Source organism: Cucurbita maxima, unplaced genomic scaffold (assembly GCF_002738345.1).
Source record: "Cucurbita maxima cultivar Rimu unplaced genomic scaffold, Cmax_1.0 Cma_Scf00004, whole genome shotgun sequence".
NCBI classification, from domain to species: domain Eukaryota; kingdom Viridiplantae; phylum Streptophyta; class Magnoliopsida; order Cucurbitales; family Cucurbitaceae; genus Cucurbita; species Cucurbita maxima.
In genome coordinates this window covers 5,101,919-5,119,378 of record NW_019272020.1, presented here as the reverse complement: position 1 = coordinate 5,119,378, position 17,460 = coordinate 5,101,919, and the positions used below count along the sequence as shown (strand labels likewise).

General features: G+C 35.5%; 2 protein-coding genes across 4 annotated transcripts in view; both read right to left on the bottom strand.

Moving 5' to 3' along the window:
- Positions 1-342: 342 nt before the first annotated feature.
- Positions 343-6,468, bottom strand: LOC111478172 (protein DEFECTIVE IN EXINE FORMATION 1-like). Its single transcript, XM_023122318.1, has 13 exons — positions 6,080-6,468; positions 5,745-5,855; positions 5,510-5,592; positions 5,223-5,340; positions 4,927-5,087; positions 4,277-4,821; positions 4,110-4,180; positions 3,538-3,794; positions 2,821-3,002; positions 1,572-1,855; positions 1,362-1,479; positions 1,100-1,282; positions 343-979 (listed from the first exon to the last, which is right to left on the bottom strand). The coding sequence occupies exons 1-13, from the start codon at positions 6,217-6,219 to the stop codon at positions 662-664; spliced, it is 2,571 nt and encodes an 856-aa protein (XP_022978086.1). The 5' UTR covers positions 6,220-6,468; the 3' UTR covers positions 343-661.
- A 1,228-nt stretch (positions 6,469-7,696) lies between these two features.
- LOC111478187 (mRNA-capping enzyme-like) overlaps positions 7,697-17,460 on the bottom strand; it is a 10,907-nt gene continuing 1,143 nt past the window's right edge. For 2 of the 3 annotated variants that reach the window (XM_023122342.1, XM_023122343.1), the window contains exons 3-18: positions 17,137-17,272; positions 16,669-16,820; positions 16,273-16,356; positions 16,108-16,170; positions 15,478-15,609; positions 15,135-15,341; positions 14,356-14,478; positions 13,224-13,273; positions 11,369-11,531; positions 11,138-11,275; positions 10,272-10,394; positions 10,094-10,192; positions 9,234-9,326; positions 9,067-9,151; positions 8,386-8,513; positions 7,697-8,302 (exon numbers count right to left, since the gene is read on the bottom strand). In XM_023122342.1, the coding sequence (XP_022978110.1) occupies positions 8,159-8,302; positions 8,386-8,513; positions 9,067-9,151; positions 9,234-9,326; positions 10,094-10,192; positions 10,272-10,394; positions 11,138-11,275; positions 11,369-11,531; positions 13,224-13,273; positions 14,356-14,478; positions 15,135-15,341; positions 15,478-15,609; positions 16,108-16,170; positions 16,273-16,356; positions 16,669-16,820; positions 17,137-17,272 (1,920 nt within the window). In that variant the 3' untranslated portion in view covers positions 7,697-8,158. The remainder of the gene's footprint in view (positions 8,303-8,385; positions 8,514-9,066; positions 9,152-9,233; positions 9,327-10,093; positions 10,193-10,271; positions 10,395-11,137; positions 11,276-11,368; positions 11,532-13,223; positions 13,274-14,355; positions 14,479-15,134; positions 15,342-15,477; positions 15,610-16,107; positions 16,171-16,272; positions 16,357-16,668; positions 16,821-17,136; positions 17,273-17,460) is intronic. The other variant, XM_023122344.1, reaches the window with a different exon arrangement.

Genomic DNA, 17,460 nt, shown 5'->3' with positions numbered 1-17,460 from the left:
ATTTGGATTCAGAAAAATGAACACAACTCAACCTGGAATGTGAATCCAACCCAATCCTTATAATTCGGGTTAAGTCAGTTCGGATTGCCGAGTTCATTGTACACCCATAGTTGAATAGACAACTCGATGCTTCAAAGTACCATTTCAAAGCACTTGGATCAAACGAACAACAAGCATTTTCTATCATAAATACCAACATATTGTTGGATGGGAGGTCTCATAAGCATGTCTCTGCTGCTTACATAATAGGATGCTACCATAAGATCTCAAGAATCTGTGACGTTAAAGACCGAAGATTTTCGAACATCCACGCGTTTTTGCAATTCAAACAATGGCATGAAGTACAGGGCAGGAGAAGAGACAGATTGTACATAAATATCAATGTTTCGACTACTTAATTTGTTTGATCTTGTAAACGACATGATCTTGCAACACTTTCTGATTGTCTACCTTCCAGATATATGTTCATTAAAAAAAAAAAAAACCCCACCAACTCCATAAAAATTTCAATCCTGACTCGAGTTCAGTGATTCGGAAGATTAGATGCACAATCAACACTAAACACATGTATTGCAAAAATTTGTGCATCGTCCAGCTCTCGGTTCAGGGATACCTTTTACATTCTTGTTAATCTGTCTCTGCATTTCGTATGGGGCATCGATCATAGGTTAGTGTTCCGGGAAAACGATGGCAATGGAACAGGCTCTTGCGGGCGAAGGATCATGAGTACACCAAACATTCCAAGCATGGGGAGGACGAGAAGCCACTTCAGAAGCTTATAATAATACATGTGGAATGTGAGGGAGAACTCATCTGAAAAATAGAGTCCATTCTTGTCAACCATCTCCACCAAAACAGTGCCTGTGGTTCTAACACTGACGGTTGGAAGTTTGATCCGATATTTGCCTGGTTCTTTGAAGATCTGGTTTTGTTTTATTTTCCTCTCTCCCTGGTAATTGCCAGGAACCATCAAGGTTGTCTGCAAGTTTTAGTGATATTCAGATCAAAATCACAATTCCAAAAAGAATGAGTAGATTCTTAAAGAACTGCATAAGTGCAAATCTTGAGAATAAAAGCATGGAGGTTAGGATCGAATTACAGTGATGTTATATGGTGCTTGTGTTCCAGATGGATTTCTGTAACGGTCTACAATCTCGATCTCAACCCAGAAGTTCTTGCCTTCCTCATCACGGAAAGTTCTAGAGGACTGTGAAATGAAAACACCTTCACGGTTGTACCGAGTTGCAACGTTGTTTCGTCCTTGATTAGTTGATCTCCATTCCTAAATAAATAAATAGAAGTTTATGTGGGAGAGCGAGAAAAAAGTTTCAGCAAGCAGATTCAGATCATCATATATATACCTTGAGGGGATGGTGAGGAGCAGGAGTTGAAAAGCAGAAAACATTCCCATTCATGGTTGAGACAATAAGATCAAGGTCATCTCCACCATCAACATTGTCAGCCAGAACCATGCTATATCTGTGATGGACGAAAAAGAATAGATATCTGATGAAGGAAGAGCAAAAAGAATATAAGTTCGCAACATCGATAGATTTTAGAGAATATCTTACGACGTCTCGCCGATGTCAATAACATCAGCACAGGATGTAGGTCCATCAATGAGATACAAATAGCCATCAAATGATGATGTGACTAGAGTAAGTCCCTTCTTTTTGTCATTACGTGTATTCAGATCAACGAGAAGAATTTGATTCATCACTCTTCCATGGGTTCTATAGGGGTAAGGACGAACAAATGACCCATCCTTGCCACTCAGAACATATATATTTCCTGATACTGTTGGTACCACCACATCAGTATGACCATCCCCATTGACATCGCCAATGGAGGGACCCTGAGAAAATAAGTACACGCATCAAAACTATGGTGGATAAATACTGGCCTAGGAAAGTAACTATCAGATACTTCGCAACAAACAGAGATCTCCAGGATTTTATCTGTATCAATAAGAGATAGATCACATCAGCTAACCTGTACTTAAATCACGAAGTCTGCAAATTACAAAACGGACACACAACTCCAGATCAGTAACCCAGTATAAGACTCACTTCACAAAGATCTCTCTCTCTCTCTCTCTCTCTCTCTCTCTCTCTCTCTGGCAACAGGATCTGTTATTATCATTGTTTTTTCTATGTATCTTTCAGCGCTTTCTATTCTATCAACTACAGAAATGCAGTAATACAAGCACTACTATGAACTACGTTGCTTCCCAACATAAACTTTTGGTATGAGTAAAGATGTTCATCTCAATACAAGCCATCTATCTCGATTCAATTTCTATAAACAGTCAGCACTCAGCAGTAAAACTCATGAACCTAGGATTGATGGCGTGGCTGACAAAAGCCAATGTGCCAATGATTGATTGAAACAGAGCTCAAACTCATCAAAAAAGAAACAAATACAAGGGATTAAAAAATGAAATGAATTCCTTCATTTTTTTTAATTCAAATGAAAAGAATTTCATAATCTGAAAAGTTAGATATGAAAGTAGCTCGGAGTATAGCAGCAAACGATATAACTGTAACTCGTGAAAAATGCATGCCAGATCTAAATACTTTTCGGTCCTAACCCTACTTTCCCTTAATGAACACCACCTCAAGGTCGATTAAACAGAAGACACAACTCTTAACACATACCCAACCATTCTCCATTATTTTGCAAGAAACTCATTTCGATAAAGCGTTGGCCTCCAAGATAATTCATAATTTAACCTAGGTCACGCATGAATTTAAACAGGCAGCTTGACGTTGCCATCTTTTCATGCAGAGAGTAACTAGCAAGAAACAGAAGGTGGTTCACCTGCGGTATAAGACTCTTTAGATTCTTTTCCCAAATTTCTTCACCTCGAGCAGTCCAGGCAGCAATATTTCCGTGTGTATCAGCAGTTACAAGTTCAATTTTTCCATCATCATTGATATCAGCTGCAACAACAGCTCCCTGAATATCAGCCATTTCAAGAGGAAATTTTTCTCTCACCTTGCCTGCACAAATACCACAATCAAGATTCTAATTTCAGGAAATTAGGAAGGAAGATTTCATGTAAAAGTTTAAAATTTCAAGAACGAGTGAACAAATTTAATCAATGACTGCTAAGAGAAAACCAGCAAGGCAAAGGGCACATAACAAAGAATGTACTGAACCATTAGAACACTATTCAAGAGGTAAGTGCTATCTCCTAAAAAGGAGGAGAAAGAAGTTGCGCAGTAAAAGCTTACAGGAGGTATGACTGTACTCATCAAGACATCACCTTCAAGCAAGATTGAGAAGCAAGTAGAATGAGAATACGGCTCAAAGAAAGAATGTTTCTACAAGATCTCAATCAAGTAATTCTACCCCATTTATTGAGAAAATAAAATGCCAAGCGAGGATAAGATATCATTTAAATCGTCTCGAGTTTGCAAAGTGTATTAAATACCAAAAAAAACAGAAAATAATAATAATATAAGGACACAAAAATCAAAGAAGAAACGGTTGCACATACAAGAACAAGAAAATCCGAATTCAGAATCAGATTACCTTGATGATCCAAGACATAGAACAAGCCATAGGATGTTCCAACAAGAATATCCAGATTCCCATCACCATCCAAATCAATGACAGTAGGGGAGGAATATATATAAGCACGAAAGTTTGCAGAATCTGTGCTCAAGTCTAGTTCAGCTGTCCACTTCACTTGCTTTGTATCCAGATTGAAAACAACAATAGCACCAGCTACATATTTCCCAATATCAAGATCACCCAATTCTTTCTTGTGCTCTGGGTTATCGTAGTACCTATTATCATAGAGACTCATCAATTTCACCGAAAAAATAAGTGAAAATAAACACATTCATCACTCAACAAGGGTAGACAGTCTATTCACTCCCAGAGCATTATAAAGATTTTATGTGAATATACCAAGTACTTGATGCCCCAAAACCCAGCAAGAAGTACATGCAAGTACATTTGAATATACATACAAAGAAACTAAGTTCAAATAAAACATAAGATAGTCCTGATTTGTTTTCCCTCATTTTCTTAATCAATACTATCTAATGTGTGAGAAACTGAAAGAATCAAGACGCAAGACAGCATCAAAGGGAACTCACTCGTGATCAAAAAAGTATGAAACAGCTACAATCATTTCAGATACCCCATCATTGTCTATGTCAGCTATGACCTGGAAATTTATGTACCATTCAAAGATCATTACCATGAGTCAAGAATAGTAAGGAATGGCACAGAACTTCATTTGAAGTATAAAAGTTAAACTTACAGGAGTGCACAATAAATGTGCGTCAATATCCACATGTTCCTCCACTTTTTCATGCTTATCTTCAGTCCACTCCTCATCTCCCCACATGGATTCATCAACATAATCATCATAGTCATAATTATACTCATCAGCAAGTTCATCATTTTCACGGAATATCTCAAATGATTGATCAGCCCCTGCTTCTAAAGGTTCATCATTTTCAACTGTGGCAACATGCTCATCTCCACTACCATTTGTATTGGACCCAGAACCATCTTCTTCAGATTGTTTGGGGTCATTAACTTCCAAAAGTCTTCTACTCGTCCCAGTTGCATTCTTATCATCGAGATTTCCAGTTGTAACATTCATAGAAGCATTATTGGTCATGCTTGTAGGCAGGACAATATCTGGTTCGACTTTTCTGTCATTCACGTTACTGTTATTCATGGTATCTGAAACATTCAACATTTGATTTGGTATGGTAGCCGAAGTATTTAGTTCAGTCACACTTCCATTCATCAAGGTCTGGGTTGTATGGTTTAACTCTGGAACACTTCCATTTGTTTCTACAGGGACAATATATACACTGTGATGTCAGTTGTCTCATCTCATGAGATTCTGGATATTCCTTTTATCACAGACTAATAATCAAAGGGATGAGATATACTTACGAGACGTTGATTTTGAATTCATTGCTTCTGTGATAAGTTGTTCATCATGAACATCTGGATGAGATCGGTCCACTGGATCTGGATTTAGACTCACATACCAATTCTTGCGCACACGGCGACGTGGTATCTCTAACTTATCTGTCATCAGATATCCTGACACCCTAACAACAATTGATATTTTTAGGGGAAAATATTAAAAAGAAAAATGTATATACCTATATGTATAGCATCTTTTTAAGACTGAACTATAGAAAAGGTAAGAGATGGTTTGTGTGGAAGGAGGCAAAGATAAGCACCTGAAAAAGAGTACTTCTCCATTGTATGTGGCCAAAGCTATTTCCCTCACACCATCTTTGTCTATATCATACAGAAGAGGACTAGCGTGCACAGTTGACTGATGGAAAGCAGGCCACCCTAATAGAAAATGCATAATTTTGACTAATAGGTTGCCTTAAAGAAACACAAAGCACAACTAATGCCCTCCAAAGCTTTCCATACTAACGTAATATTTTTCACAATTCGACCTTCTGTATGCAACATTATAAGAAATTGGCAATCCCGAAACAATTACCACAACTTTTACCTGGCATTTTATCTCCATCAGAACCTTCTAAAACTTCAAGGTAGTGAACAAAAGATGGAACCACTATCTCAAGCTTCCCATCACTGTAAAACAAATAAACTAGAAAAATAAAGTTGAAGTAAAAAGAGGTTGCACCCCAAGTGTAATTATGACAGCATTAGAACTCCGAGGAATCCTTTACACATTGGTTAAGCTTCATGCCATAATGAACGTACTAGTGAGGGGCTTACTATACCTGTTAATATCAGCGATCAAGGGGGTAGCATACACGCTAGAACTTACTTCCGTTTGCCATCGTAGCTCCAAATTCTTTGGGCATTGTGTATTCAACAAAGCATCCTCATCTCTAATCAAAGATCAGAAGATTAAAAAGTCAATATTTGGAAAAAAACGAATCGTTTCCCCAAAAACCTCCAGCCAGTTTTACAGCAACCGAAGCACTTGAACCAAAAATCTCGATTGCAAGTTGAGCTCACAATCCAATGGGGAAAAAATCAAATAAATAACCAGACTAACTGCAGGTCACAGAGACGGAAAAGAAACGATTAAACACAACGATACAAAACTTACATCTCAGGGTATCCAAGGGCATCATCCGTGGCTACTCGTTCCCGAAATTTGTTTTTCTTGGTCTCCTCACCGTGAATCAAATTCGACGGAGCAAAGAGAATTAAACAAATAAAAAGAGCTGAAATCCCCGAGAATTTCATGTGGCCGCCACCGTAGCCTTACAAAGAACAGAAAGAATCGAATACTCAAATTCGAGGCAGAGATCAATGCAATTTAGGGAACGAAGCCCCTGAGGAACGCGCTATCAAGACTCTGCAAATTGAAACGCAGAGCCAACAACAGCAAATTGCCTTAAACCCCAAAAGGGATCTGCTTAATCCAACTGCAGTGGCGTCTTTCCGCGAGTATGAAACGAAAAGATTTTAGAACGAAAAAATGTTGACTATTCTATCAAATTTGTCTGGTTTATTGAAATTAATACCTTTAAACAAATTTTATACGCCCTCAAAACCTTAAATTAATAATTATATTCATTTAAATTTTACTTTGATAAATCTATTAAATTTTAGTTTAAAAAATTATTAATGCTTATTTAAATGTATTAATTAATGTAATTGAGAGGAAAAATATTAGAAACTAGATTGTAGGTATGATTTTTTCTGTAATTATATGACAATTTTGTTATTACTTTAATAATTTTATTGAGTATTTTGACCTAATTTTAAATCATTAATAAATATTCTAGATTTGATTCTTTATATAAGATTATAATTTAAATTGGTAAAATTATTATTTGGGATTTGATATAATATTCAAATTTATGGGTACAAATATAAGATTATAGTTTCTACCATTTCATTATTTAGTTCAACAATGAATTAAGTTTTTGTATTTAAATATTAATTTTTTTTATGGCAGGTTCTTTCTTTATTTATTCTTAACTTAGGGTTGTTGGAAAAGTTATTACTAGTTATTACTTTGGAAAATGAGTTCTCATTATTGGTTAGAGAGGGAACGAAACATTTTTTTTTATAAAGGTGTGGAAACTTCTCCCTAAAACTGTGACATTGTGACAGCGAAACAGGCCAAAGCAACAATGGTAGGCCTAAGATGTTACAAATGGTATTAGCCCTAAAACTGTGATATTGTGGCAACGAAACAAGCCAAAGCAACAATATCTTCTACTGGGTCTGAGACATTACAAATGGTATTAGAGCTAAGCAGAGTGTGCCAACAGAGATATGAGGCTCAAAGATGGTGAATTGTAAGATCTTAAATCGATTGAAGGCACGAGAATGTTGGTCGCTTGACCTTAAAGAAGAGTGGATTGTGAGATCTTATATCAATGAGAGAAAGAAATGTTAAGCGCTAAATGCGGTGAATTGTTAGATCCACCGGTTAGAAGGAAGCATTTTTTTTAAGGGTGTAGAAACCTCTCACTCATTTATGCGTTTCCTATTTTTATTATTGCATAAATGCAATGGCTTAAAAAATCCAACTATATCAAACAAATGAAAATTATTTCCTTCCATACCATCTATCATATTGATAAAAGCATTCCTGTTCGGTTGGAAACAACCTCAAACATATGAATGGAGTTCGTATTTTCAATTCGAGTAGAAACCCCCTTTTTTCGACTATGTTTCAGCAGAAATGGTAAGCAAACCAAACAAGACATCGAACAATATCCAGGTCGTGTTCTTATTTCTCATCTCCAGAACAGAAAGACGAGGACAAAAAAGAAAGAGAGAGTAAAGGTTATTCACAACAGTAAAATGAAAAAGCTAGCTATAAAAACTTGGCTCAGATTTACTTTAAAAAGAACTACCTAAGAGTTGCTTGCTGCCTACCGCAATTGCTAAATATCGAAAATCAAATTACTAATATACATGATGATGATCCTAATCCTACTTCTCTTCACCTGGAAAACTAGAAGAAAAAAAAAATGGATTTCAAAGCTCTACCTGAAAACATCTATTAAGTGCAATGACTGGATGATCATAGACACGCCAGCTGCACACACGTCGATAGCAACAAGGCAAAGCTATGGCAAACAACATCCTGTAGGAACTCCTTTTGAGCATCTCGTCCAAACATTACCTAATTTCTGTATTTGTGCATTGCATCGTCTATCTATCATCACCTCCGTCGTGTTGAATTTGTATGTTGGGCTGCTTTACTATCATTCCTTATCCTATCAGCATACATGGGCAAGCGTATGATCTCATGAATTTCCTTCAACAAATCCTCCTCCGTGATGTTGTCTTTAATGCTCCGCATGACCTATTTCAAACGTCGAGAAATATTAATAGACGCAGGTTTCAAACTCTCAGCAAAACGGCATATCAAATTGGTAGGAAAAGAACCTTTCTATATGTATTGAAATCATTAGGAGTTGTTTTGTCTGTCCTGACACGCATACAGACCCATACTCGTTCATCAGAATCCCAAGAGCACTCAACAATCTTTCCTGAATAGAAGGAAGGATCGCCATCTGCAAAAGTTTCAAAATGAGACCTAAAATAATATACACTGAAGAACTATATATTATTCGGTCTATAAAATATTTGCAGTCAAAAGTAGAATCTCATTCAACAAACCCAAAGATTTTAAACCAACGACCACCTAGTTATCCAGGAATTTTGGCATAGATAATGAAACATTGAAGGTAAAGGTTGATAAAGATAGATACAGCCAGAATTAGCCACATATGCAAGAGATAGTAGTTATCAAGGCCCCAGCATTCTGCAACATAACCGTGGTAGCATCTATATACAAACGAGTACAAATACAAAGATGAACTAACTTAACCAGCAATTTTAAATACAAAGATGACTAAACCACAGAAGTAAATTAACATCATACCACAAGTCCTGGACGATCAAGATGATATTTCCTTCACAAAAAATTTGCACTTGTGCACAATAGGATGTAAGAGTTCATCGTAGCAAATAAAAGATAGATTATTAAGAATGATTTGACTGATAATAGTGCAAAGAGAAGACAAAAGAATATGAAGTAAGGGGGCAGAAACTATTTGCATCAACCTTTGAACTTAACCCTATTTCCTTCCATTGTTTTCCTCTTTCCTCGTTCAAACAAAATAAGCGTCTGAGAATCATCGTCCCCCATCTGTCCAGACAATTAACTTCAAATTACTCAAGCATCAACTTCGGTAGCAGCAATCAAATTCAATGCTAAAGAAATTACTTACAACCTCGAAAAGGAAGTCGACTGAATTCATTTCTGGATATTTCCACTTTAAAAGACCCTCATGAGTTCGAGGAACATAAGCATCATCCCACCCCTAGAAAAGAAAAATAAAAAACTATTTCACCCCAATAAATGATGATAACAAATTTCCAAAAAAAAAAATGTAGAAAAATATCAATTTATACACTAAACTTCCCAAATTAAATTAATTAAAGCTCTAAATTAATAAACGTATTAATTAACACCCTAAACTTTCGTAAGGGAATCAATTTTGACCTATCATTAGGACTCTGCTTCAGCTTCAAAATCATAAATGCACAACTTTCACGTCTAAGACTTCTTCAAATATAAAGATTAATGCAATATTCCAGGCAAATATTTGAATCAGGAGTTTTTTCTTTCATATGGGCATTTTTCATCTTCTCTTCTTCCTCTATTTTTCATTACTTATTTAAAAAATAATTATATGATAATTTTTCATGCTATTTGGTAGTGTTTTGGAAAAAGAATAATGTTAAAATTGATTTATGAATAAAAGGAATAAATGGATGGTTTCCCTAAAACGTAAACTTCCACAATCTCAGACCCAAACAAACGACAGTGTAAGATGCAATATTTAAAAGCAGAGAGAAACAATGCTAATAAAAAGAGATGTCACAAATTTACAAGAAATTATAAGCTCATAAACGTCGAGATATAATACTTAGTATCATATTTCCTTATGGGTAATTATACTATGATTGTGTATCTGAGACAATATTTCTAACAGTTCAAGTTTCCTGGAATAAAAGATAACTCAAACCCTATCAAAGGTGCAAAAGGTATCTATATTCATATTTTATTTACTAAAAATTCAACTACCTGAAATATTAGACCATCGGCATCATGTGAAAGCCTCGGTATGAACTCCTTCAAAAGTTTGGTAACTGTGGAGAGCAACCAAAAGTCTTTCCTCCTCACCTAATGAGTATTTATTTATGTTGAATCAGATAGCCACAGCCAGAAGAAAAGAAATAAAAAGAAAAGTATGGATACAAACCCTGAATGGCTCTAGGTCATATCTATACTGAGGGTTCCTACTTTGGTAAATATTCTGGCGCTCGTAATTACGAGGTTCGATCACTTCTTTCTCAAGCATCTTCCACCGTTCATAGAAAGGACGCTACAGCAATGGCAAACTATAAGAGCTATAAAATGGAAATAACAACTTATCACTAAAAGATAAATGCACAATTAATTGAACGCCATGAATTGTAAAAAAAGAAAATATGACCAAACAGTCAAGAGGCAGTTCTATATAAAGTCAGCCAATGACCATCCAACCAAAAATTTAAATACCGCTAAACATTCTCAAATAGATATTACCAAGTGCATCTTGAATGGTAGCAATAGGTGCATAGTTGCGTACATGAATTAAGAGATCTCGATAGAATATGACATATATTTAAGGTCAGGTCAAAATACAGGAAGGAAATAATCAACCTACCAAGGCCCAATTCCTAACACTAATCAGATTATGCTGGGACTTTTCTTCAAAGAAATAAATATTTTATTGGTGTGGAAGAAGAACTAAGAACAAACACAAGAAAAAATAAGGTGTTCCATCCTCAAGATCGCAAAAGGAACTCATGTCTCTAAATTGATTATTTAGCTAGAATTGAACTGAAGAATCGAGCCCTCAAAAGCATGGTTAAGTTTGTAAACACAATAGTCCTGCAAGTTGTGCAATGCAATAGAGGTGGCAAAATCCCAAAATATTAAATAAATAAGATTAAAACACATGCATGCACAATTATCATGTCCAAATTCAAGCAACTTTTTTTTTTTTTCCGGGGGGGGGAGTTAACTATATTAAGAGCATAAGGTTTCATCCATAAGGATCACTAACAAAAATATAAATCAAACCTCAGTGACTGAAACATGATTAATTGCCATCATATCATATATAAGATATCTTCTCTCTTGCTTCTGTGAGTCCGGCAGAGTGTCAATGATCATTTCTCCATCAAGGAGTGTGTAGTTGTGAATCTTCTCAACTAGGCCCTTGAAGCCAAAATGAACAACGTATATCAGGTTGGATGCACATACAATTATACAAGTAAATAGATCTCCAGTGAAGGGATTGGACTAACATACATCATTTGCATTTCTGTACGGAAATCTCATTTGGACTCTTCTAAATTTAAAACCCCTGTCAATCAAGTAGCATCCATCCATGGTTATTAGCATCATATATCTTGTTCCATCAGCTTTCCACGTGGCATAATAATAGCGTTGCCTTAGCAGTTGAAGATTCTCTCTGCATACCATAAATATAAAATAGAACTCAATATCATGAGGCTAAATTAAATAGAAAACTAAATCCATAAGAACATATAATCAGAGGGAGTGCAGGAATGATTGCTCAATTGCTTGCATTACTTTTTCAGGGTAAGAAGCATTTGCATTACCAAAAGACTGAGTGCGATGTCTCCACCATAGCAAAGGAGCGAAGAAGACTATAGAGAAAGGGTTTCAAATATTTAAGCACAAAAGTGAATAAGAGGCGGTGGCAGCTTTTAAAAACAAGAAAGAATGCTAAATCTCTATATTACTCTAGAAGTTCTTTATTCAATATTGTTGAGAATAAAAGAAATTATTCCTCTACAACTAAACATACAAATCAAAAACAAAAGGTTTGCAATAGTCAGAACTCTTAAATTGCAATAGGGTTACAAACTATAATAACGTAACAAAACCTTTTCTGAGTTAAGAATATAGCTCAAACACTCCCCCCCTTCCCTAACAAAAAAGAAAAGAATCTATAAATAACCATCCCAATGTTCAGATCGGAACTATAGCGTCAGGATCACAAAGTGTTCAATTCATCTGCAGTTGAGTTCAGCGGGTAGCAAACCTGAAGCGTAACTCTGACAGTCACATGGAGGACTGCAGAGGAAGTAGAATGCAAATTACTTGAAAACCTTAACCGTGGGTTGTTATTGGAAGCATAGAGAGTGACCACCGGCCAAGCTTTTTCTAATCAATTATCTGGCATTCAACCCTTCTTGTCTCTTCTATTCCCATTCTCAGTAACCTAATTGGCTATGAAAACAGCACCCAGAATCTTTCTTTTATTAAAAGCAGTCCAAAAATCAGAGACGGCATATTTGCCTCTATGAAAACAGCCCCCTTGCTTGTAGAGTATAATATGAGGAGCCTTCATCCAGAAAGTAAAGAGTCATTTACCAACTCCCTATCTAATCAAAGGGAAAGGTATGAAAACCAAGATTTAACAAAGAAGAAAAACCATGATTTCTTGACCTCCTTGTTGGCGAGTTTTTTTTTTTTTTTTTTTCCTTCAATCCAATGACTTCGAATTCTGCCGCCATCTTTCATTTTCACTATAGATTACATGATCAAGGTGCTTTCTCAAAAACCTCCCCTGAATCTTTCTCGACTTTAGTCAGACCCTCTTCCACATTTTCATCGAACTCATCTATAGTTCTCAACAAACCATTTTCCTCCTAGATAAATCTTCAAAGGTCTCTAATTCAATTTTTTACCAAAATAGCATCTCTCTCATGAAAACTGAAATCCTGCCAACCTTTCCACAAGTACCAACACCAATCAAACTTTGGCGGAGGAAAAACATGATTAAAACTTTGGCCCCACCTTTTAGTAGTGTAGTTTCTTTGAAACAAGTCAACCCCTACTAACAAGAGAACTATCATAACCCCCTATCGTAAATATGCAACTGGGGTATCTAAGTGCTATGATGCATACGTATAGATTTTCAAGTTAATCGTTCATTGTAGTAAAACTATGAATGTTAACAACAAAATTAGAAGAAAATAAGTTCTTTAATAAGTTACTAACAAAAAGCCAAAAAAGGGCTCTGGAGTCATGACACATAGATTGGCACAAGAAGCCCAAAGGCATTTAGAAGTGGAATTAATTAATTTAGGAAAATATCATAAATGAAGATTAAGAAAATTTTATGCAACATGACCTGTTAAGAGACACAGGATGCGACCCGGGAAATTGCAAATTCGCTCTTGCCTGTAAAATAAAATAGTTAAAACATTGAATCAAGTACAAGCAACACAAAAATGGGCTACATCTGCAATCTACACATGCAAATGCTTCAACTACATAACGTATCTTATGCATAAATTTCAACTAGTCTTTTATGCAATAGTGTTGCATAGACTCACGCATGTTGGCTTCAGCAATAAGTTCAAACTGAACAAATTTTATTGTCCTATTTGAAAACTCAGATGATCATTCATCATTCTCGTTTTTAAACGATGAATATAAGCATTGAATAGGACAGCAAAAAATTATACGAAGTAAAAAATATATTCCATGGCTACCAAATAAGTATAAAGTATATTCCATGCCTACCAAATAAGCCATATGCTTCCAACTAAAAGATCATTTGTAGGTTGAATTAGAAATTTATTCTTGACCTTTGAGGTTTGTGTCTATTTGATCCATGAATAAACAAAACTACTAATTTAGTCTCTGAGCTTTAAACTTTTTTAAATTTTATGGATCTACTAGATACAAAAGTTTAGGGTTCCATTAGACATAAAATTCAAATTTATATATAATAGATCAATTAACTTTTAAGAATTTTGAATTTTTCTAAGACATGTTAGATGCAAACTTGAATGTTCATGAACCTATAAACACAATTAAAAATTTGGGACCTATTAGATATTTTTGAAAATCTAGAGACCAAATAGACACAAATCTCAAAGTTGAAGGACTAAACTTGTAATTTTACCTTTTCTTAATAAATAAATAATGGTTGTAACACACACACACACACATATATATATTCCAAATTTTAGTGGTACTTTGAAAATAGATGGTTTAAGTATAAAATTTCATGATCGCCTAGCAAGTAAAAAATAATAATTATTATTATTATCATTTAAAAAAAAAAAAAAGGTAAAATGAAAAGTGAAGACAAAACAATTCACCCCATATAAAAATCCCCAGCGATCTTGTGCGAATATAGATGGAATAATGTCTTAGGTTCCATTAAGGAAGACGTGAAACCATGGATTATCTTGTCTATATTCTGATATAAAAGTGCAGACACATAAGAAGAAGAAAAGGCTTAGAGAGCATACTCCCGCATTCATTTTAAGCATTTGATAGCAGAAGTGTTTAAAAGCACGTTCTTGGTCCTCAGGTATCTCATCACCCAATATATCATCATTTGTCATCACTTGAGCAGCATCATCATGATTTTCCTTGAAAACAACCAAAGGAAAAAAAGAATCAAATAAGCTACATCCAAAGACTAATTAATAGATCTGAATTGGTCCTCCTATTTTGTAATTCTCTTATGAACAAAACCCTTCATTTCTGTCGACAGAAAAGACTTTGTCTGCAACCCGAAAATTCTAATGAACTAGTTTTTTTAGTCCTTGCCAGAGAGGGTTCAAGAAAAACTATAGAAAGTAGCATATTGGTCTAGAGCATGGGACATGGGAATGTAATGTACCACATCTTAATTCCTATCTTTCCAAGAACTAGCATGCTGAGTGCAAGTGTGTGAATGTGTAGAATGGAACTTAATGCAAGAATTAACAAAAAGAAATTGAACAAGGTGTAGTCCTGGGTGGATTCCATGTGCAGTCTAACTAAGATCCCATGAGGCTTAAGGCAAAAAGATACTTCCTTTCATGTGCTCTTAGTCTTTAAAGCTGCAAGCAAGTTTGATTTCATTTCTTACTTGAAAAGACCATGAAGTACAAAGAGTCCATATATTTCTTTTTTAATAACCCCTCTTTCTTGAGAAAAAATGAAAGAACACATGATTGTGTACACTTCTTACGTGTCTAACCCATTAATAGGAAGAAATTGAAATATTGACAAGAACGAGTACTCTATGAATATTGCATACATTCAAAGGAGCAGCAGAACCTCCATCATCATCATCATCCGGAACTGCTTCACCATTAAGATCAAGATCTGAGGATCTCTTCCACTCAGGTGTGGTTGGGCAAACAACCAATTCAGGTTTTTTTTCATGATAGAAGTCATATAATGCATCAATGTAATCTGGCTTGTAAATTCCAGGAGGACGTGCATCGGAAAACATTTTAAGAGCCTGTGCAACGAGGATAATCCAAAGTCCCCTCTCAAGGGGTAGCAAATCAAAATGAGAGATGAATCAATGAGATGAACAAAGATAAACCAAGAAATGATCATGACACTTGAATCATTTTATAGGTGGACTTACTAACCTGGGTAACAGAAATGGATAGTGCACGCGCAAGATAATTTATGATCATATATCCAGTGCGATTATGGCCATGCGTGCAATGGACAAGAATATACTTCTTTGAGTGTTTCTGACGAGAAATAAACTGACTGACCTGGGAAAAAAAAAGGATAATAATTAACGCATGTTCGGCTGTTCAGGCTCAACAATCTTCTCAGTTCCTCAGCTGAACACGTAAAAAGTAAACAAGTCCACACATGCACAAATAATGGAAACATGTAACTGTGTGTATGTGTGCGGACATGCCAACACACTTTTTTTCCCCAAATCAAACAGATACAGTAGAGAATGTATTCTAAGACCTAATGTGCATTGCCAGGACACAAAAGCTGCTGATTAAGGAATTCAATGGACAATAAGTTAGAAATTTGGTAGATCAAAGAAGCCCAGATTGATACAGTAGCTAGACAGTATAACACCCAAAACGAGTAATGATATTATTCAGTTCTTAATTTCACGTCGTACCCAATATTCCAAGAAAAAAAAAGATAAAACAAAGGCCAATCCCTTGACCCTTCCACTCAAAATCTGATGCATGAAAGCACTTCTAATAAAATGGAAAAAGATTCCCGGTGAAAAAAATGGTACGAACCTCGTAAACGAACATATTGACTGACTTGTTGTCAGGTACAGAATCCCTCCCCTTGCAAGGAATCTTCCCCCAACAAGAAGAACGAAGATCACAGAAAATAAGAAAAGTTCAATACCAACAATTAAAAAGTACAATTAAGATAATATGCCATATTCCAAGGCTCACCTTAACATACTTGATACCCTCTTTATTCAAATCTGTTGTTGTATAATAACGATAAGAATTTGTCAAATCAATCACCAAACCGAGCTGAAAGTTTAGTTCAAAATAATCTGTTATTTCAACTTGGTAAAATGAGCAAGAATAAGAAATTCTTTATTAACATATTTTGTTCTTTGGTTCTCCATGTGCATGAGAACAACTGGCCAAAGAGATTTCTTTGTTTTCTTTATGCTACTATTTTTAATGAATACTTTATTTTGGAATGGAAAACAAGTTAAAGATGAAGAAGCTACATCCCTATATCAAAAAAAAAATTGCACTTTTCTCTCTCTCTTTCTCTGGTATATTTTTTTTTTTATAATGTTGTTTGAGCGAGGAGTATGAGAGACAGAGGCTTACTTTTCTCCCCCAAACTCTCTGCTGATGGATCGCTTGCTTAAATGCATATCTTTTACCAGGCGCTACACAATCACTGAAGGTGTCACCCAGAGGAACTTTGGAAGGAATCATGCAACATATTTCTTGACCAAAAGCAGGGCAATCCAACCAACCTGCAAGTAAAGAGTGGTGAACAAAAATGGTTAAAGCATAAAGCATAGAAAAGAAAGTTTCTAGAAAAGAATGTTTGCTTTACATGGTCTACGTTTTAGCATCAGCACTCAACTTAATGCCTCAAATACTTAGGTGAAAAAGATCAGAAAAAATAAATGGAACCGTAAACCTTTCGTGAACCTGCTCTTATTTGATCATTTGAAAACTGAAATATTTACAACCAGGTACATGCAAAGGAACCATAACCTTTCGTAAATCTTAAAGTATGAGTAAAAAAGAAGGAAAATGATAGAAACCAAAAACTAAGAGCCTCACCTGGAGGAAGCCTGCTTCTAACGGTTTTTTGGTTTTTAGCAGGGTAAGACTGATCCCGTGCCGCCTGTTGGTGTTCATGCACCGGTCTCTCAATAGAGCGATCTCTTTTCAACCGCCTTTTTCTTTCTTCTCGTTCCTAACACAAACAAATGGATGGCACAATCAAGCTGTACTTCACGTCCAGGTATCAATGTGTATGCATGAATACTGCTTGATTTCATGCAAGTACAATACTCTGGTGCACTTACAAAAAGACTAAGCTTCCTCTTTCGACTGTCCATAAATCTCTTTTTCTTTTTCTTTTTCTTTTTTTTTTTTTTTTTT